The sequence below is a fragment of the Callorhinus ursinus genome, unplaced genomic scaffold (assembly GCF_003265705.2).
Source record: "Callorhinus ursinus isolate GAN/ISIS: 27379988/994484 unplaced genomic scaffold, GSC_fseal_2.0 scaffold29, whole genome shotgun sequence".
Classification (NCBI taxonomy): domain Eukaryota; kingdom Metazoa; phylum Chordata; class Mammalia; order Carnivora; family Otariidae; genus Callorhinus; species Callorhinus ursinus.
The window spans coordinates 20,568,150-20,572,698 of NW_027397091.1; the positions used below are offsets into that span (position 1 = coordinate 20,568,150).

At 51.1% G+C, this 4,549-nt stretch overlaps 1 protein-coding gene across 1 annotated transcript; it reads right to left on the reverse strand.

The window, feature by feature from the left end:
* Positions 1-536: 536 nt before the first annotated feature.
* Positions 537-3,896, reverse strand: LOC112828143 (cystatin-9-like). The gene is made up of 3 exons (XM_025877008.2): positions 3,564-3,896; positions 1,711-1,824; positions 537-808 (listed from the first exon to the last, which is right to left on the reverse strand). Exons 1-3 carry the CDS (start codon positions 3,825-3,827, stop codon positions 719-721), a joined length of 468 nt encoding a protein of 155 aa, XP_025732793.1. The 5' UTR covers positions 3,828-3,896; the 3' UTR covers positions 537-718.
* Between the last annotated feature and the right edge of the window lie 653 nt (positions 3,897-4,549).

The following is a 4,549-nucleotide window of genomic DNA, read 5'->3' on the forward strand; positions in this document are numbered from 1 at the left end:
CTGAGTCTCATAGCATCTGGGAGAGCAGTGCCTTTCAAATGGTAAGTGTCCATGGGTCTCCTGGGAATTCAAGAAAATGCAGCTTCCTTGTGCAAAGGTGGGGATACACTAATGGAACATTTCTGAGGCTCAAGGACTTGCTGCTGTTCGTGGTGGCTGGACCACTCTGTGGGTGGAGGCTACAGATGCTCCCACATCCTCACAGCTGTGTGGACCACGGAATGGATGTGAGCAAGCCCCCAAGACCCAGAGATGGGGGCCTCATGTGTCCTGAGGGCCTGAGGGCCTGTCTGGGTCCACCTTGCAATTTGGGTTCTCTGCCAGGTCATGGGCATTGCACCTTTGGGGACAAAAGTGATTCCTCATGAGCCGCAAGACAGTGGCTCAGAAGTACCTTGTGCTTCCAGGCTGTGACACCTGGACTGGCTCCAGAGGTCCAAGAGGGAAGAGAACCCACCACCATGGGTCCACCCTACTGCTGTGCTGGGATCAGTCCTTCACCTGTGCAGCCCCTCTGGAACCATGCCACACAAAGCTTCTTGAAATGCAGATATTTAATGATATATTCTACATGAAAAAATTGGACAGTGAGGAATTTCCACAATGCCTGGAAGTGAGACCCGGACACTTGCAAGAGAACAACCTGGTATTGTCACCTACATAGAAATGCTGGTGTCCAGAAGAAGAACAGCTAGAGGCCAGGTGGGGATGGCCTCAATCAAAGGAAGCGCTCCAAGCAGGTCTTGTTCAGGAGTTCAAACTTTGTTCTCCAGGGCTCAGTGCTGATGGTGAAGAAGCAGGTGATGGTCTGAGGGAACAAGCACAAGAATGGAAGGTGGGTAGAGAATACTGGAAAGCAGTGGCTCCAGCTTTAAATACGGCACACATCCCAACCACCCACCCCAAGGTGAGCAGCTAGGGTTGCAGGCTGTGGTTCTCTGATGTACCCCCATCCAAGGTCTTCATATTCTGGACCTAGGACCTTGTCCTGAACTCAGGGGCACCTGTGTTATACTCCTTACCTTGGCTTGTGGTCTCCAGGGGAACACTCAGGTTGACTCAATGTGACCCATGCCCCTAGTGCAGCATTGGAGTGCTCTTTACCAGTGAGTGCTAATTCAGAGGAGCCTCTGGTCAAGGTGGGCTTGCCCCAGAGCTAGGGTTCACATTGACATTTTCCCTTGTACCAGGAGCTGGTAGTTCACTGGGACCCAGGTCAGGACATAGGAGAAAGGGCAGTAAGCCCTTCCTTAACCTCCACCTCTTCAGACTGTTGACAGAACCAAGGGGAACTCCAAAATAGTCAGTGAGGCAAAGATGCTGTAGGCCACCTTAACATGCTCCTATTCCTGGAGGTCAGGAAGGGAAGTGGATAAAGCTCAGAGAAGAGAATCCTGTCTCAGCCCCAGGAGACCTGGACCCTCATGGCCAGGAGCAATCTGATACCAGTGTGGCCCAGGGCACAGGCAGCTAGAATGGGGTGAGTGGGCAGACTTGGTTCCCAGATTTGCCAGGAGCCTACAAGGGGGCCTTGGGGCTGGCTGGCCCAGTTGGGCTCCTACTGCAGCACCAGCAGTGGACATGGCAGTGCCTACAGCTCCCCCACTCATCTGTGTCCCTAGGAATGGCACTGTCATCTGCTTCACCTCCACATATGTCCCAAGCTGCATCCTCAGCTGTGTGACCCAAGGGATCTGCTGTGTGTCTTACATTGTTCAGCTCTGGGCTTTCTTGAAAGGGACAGTTGTCAATGTCTTCATCAAATTTCCCACATTCAGTTCTGCGAAGCTTTATCTCCATGGAGAATGTCAGGATGTCTTCTATCTGCGGTACATGGAGATGTTACAGTCTTAACCCACCTCTTGGTTCGCTTGAACAAGTACTAGTTTAGACCCATGCAGTGTGGGGAGAGCCCCAAACACTCCTCCACACAGGGAGCTGCCTCTGGACCTTGGTCAGCTTGCTGGGGGTAAAGCCAAGCTTGGGGAATTCAGATCAAAGAGGCCTGAGGTTGTTGTTGAGGCCAGAGATAGATATCGGCTGAGTCACACACCAGTCATATATCACACCTTGCAGCATCATGTCCCCAGATACACGAGGGAGACCCAGCCTGACTTCCATCATGCTTCTGAAGCTGCAACACATTCTCAGGAGACAGGTGCCAAGTGCCTGGGAAGGTGTTGGCTCTGCAAGAGTTTTGCTGAGTAATGTCAGCCCCAGAGTAGGAGATTCATTTATGACTCCACTGGCACACCTTTCACCTGCCCAAGAACAGGAAAATGTCCTGCATGTTGCTGGAACACTGAACACATGAGCACACACACACACACACACACACACACACACACACACGCCAACTATGGCTTCTGGATACCTCTTGTCCTATTACAAAGTGCAGCTGGAATTTTCTATACTCTTCTCCACTCTGTCTACTTTATTCCATCTCATATCCCCCACTCCACCCTTCATTACTCCCCACACCCTAACTCAGTGTGAGTGCAGATCTAGGAGCCCAGAGCAGAACTCAGAGAGAGCTTAGGCAGCAGAACCAGCAGGGATATGACCCAGCAGTGTTCACAGAGGCTGGAGCTCTCTGCAGGGTGGAGCTCCCACTGCCCTTCCCTCAGGGTCTCGGGGCAGAGGTCCAGAGGGAGAGAAAGGAATGGCCCAGGCCCTAACATGTGCACACATGCACACACACTCACAGACATACACTCAGACACACATATACACATTCACACACTCACGCCTACACACTCACACTTGCACACATACTAACACAACCTCACTCACCCACTAACACACACTCACTCACATCCACATGTACATACAAACACACACAAAGAGACACACTCACTCAACTCACACTTTCACATATGCACACATACTCATTGACACAATCATACCTACACCCTCTCACCCCCCAAACACACATGGCTGTATATGCTTCTGATGCAGCCCACGTGAAAACAGCACTCGTGGCTGCATTCTGTAGACACTCCATTATAAGCACAATGCTCTAGGATATTGAGAACCATGGTCTGGGGAGAGTATAGAATAGCACCCATCCCCGTAGGTGGAGACCACAGGGAGGAGCCCAGAGAAGAGGCCCTGAAGTCACAGAGACTGCTCTGGATGAGGGAGAATCCTTACTCCCCTGATCCTCAAGCCCTTCTCCCTCCCTCTCTCTCAGTGTCTGCTCTGTTTTCTAATCATCTCCTTGTATTTGTTCCTTAGAATATTCCCTTAACGGATCTCATCTGTGGATCTTTTCCTTAGCTAGGATTTTTATCACCTCATAGTTTATATTTTGAGGTCATTCATCATTAATGTTATAAAATGATGAAGATTGAAAATATACCTTATATGAGAGTAGATGTTGTCCGAGGTATTTAAATTTCCAAATTTTTTATTTATAAAACTGAATCTAACTGGGCAGGTTGTACTTTCCCTGTTTTATGGACTTCAGATGGTGAACAAGATCCCTCAATAAGACCCCTCCTCCCACAACCCTGACTTTATAGCAGGTGCAGGTCATCAGGCAGGAAGATGTGGTCACCTACCTGTTCCTTCCAGGAATTCAGGATGCGCACCAGCCTGTAGGCCTTCGTGTCATTGCTCTGTAGGTTGAATATGTGTAAGGCATACTCCACAGTGGCAGGGAAGTGATGTTCTATGTCCCTTTGCTCATCACTGTCCCCCTTCTCCTGGGAACTCCAGCTATAAGTCACCAGGAGTTGGGAACTTAGTAGTAGCAGGAGCAAGGCCCAGGGCAGAGCCCGCTTGAACTGCCAGTGCAGCATGGTTGCAGGAATCTGGGCACCCATGGTCTTTGCCTTCCCAGCTCAGGCTCCTACCTGAGCCTCCCTGGGCATTGGTCCAGTATAATAGCTTCAGAACAACTCCTCCTCTGGATATCCTCCCTGCTATCATACTCCCTTCCCACACGTCACCCTGCCTCCCCATTCCAAGCTGCATAATTGCCTCCTATCCAGAGACAGGAACAAGCCCAGGCAGGGTGGGTTGGAAAGAACCAGCAATGGGAGGGAGGGGTCCCCTGTAGCTGAGTCCCTGCCACAACATCCCTCTCAGCTCCTCGCTGGGCAGAGATATTATTTGGATGCCCCGGAATCAGAGGCTGAAACAAGGACACAAGAGCAAGTGGTGGAAGTGGAAGGTGACCCCAGGACATAGCAGTAGGGGGAGGGCCACTGAGATAAGGACAGAGCCAAAAAGGACAAGTGATCAAGAGCCAAATCTGGGGGAGACAGAGGCAACCTGCACAGAGAAAATGGGTTTCTTTGGAAGAAAGAAGCACTGAGGCCTTGATGACTACAAGTGTCCGTGTCCCCCTCAGCTCCCCAGCCCCCCTTGAGTAGTAGAGCAGAGAAGGCTCACTGGTTCCTGGGCTGATGCCAGGCCAGGAGAATTCAGGGTCCTGGAACCAGAAGCTTCCAGCTGAGCTCATTGCATCTCCCTTTGCACTTCTTGGCCCCTGGATGTGCTGCCATGTGCTCAGCCTGGGGCCTGGCTGGATGATGTAAGCACA

What these genes read in the sequence shown, in the direction of transcription:
- LOC112828143 (XM_025877008.2), bottom strand. Translation starts at nt 3,827, where the DNA reads ATGGGTGCCCAGATTCCTGCAACCATGCTGCACTGGCAGTTCAAGCGG. An exon ending in TGAATTCCTGGAAGGAACAG is followed by an intron (nt 1,825 to 3,563) that starts GTAGGTGACCAC and finishes CATGTACCGCAG; the next exon opens with ATAGAAGACATCCTGACATT. An exon ending in AAAGCCCAGAGCTGAACAAT is followed by an intron (nt 809 to 1,710) that starts GTAAGACACACA and finishes TTGTTCCCTCAG; the next exon opens with ACCATCACCTGCTTCTTCAC.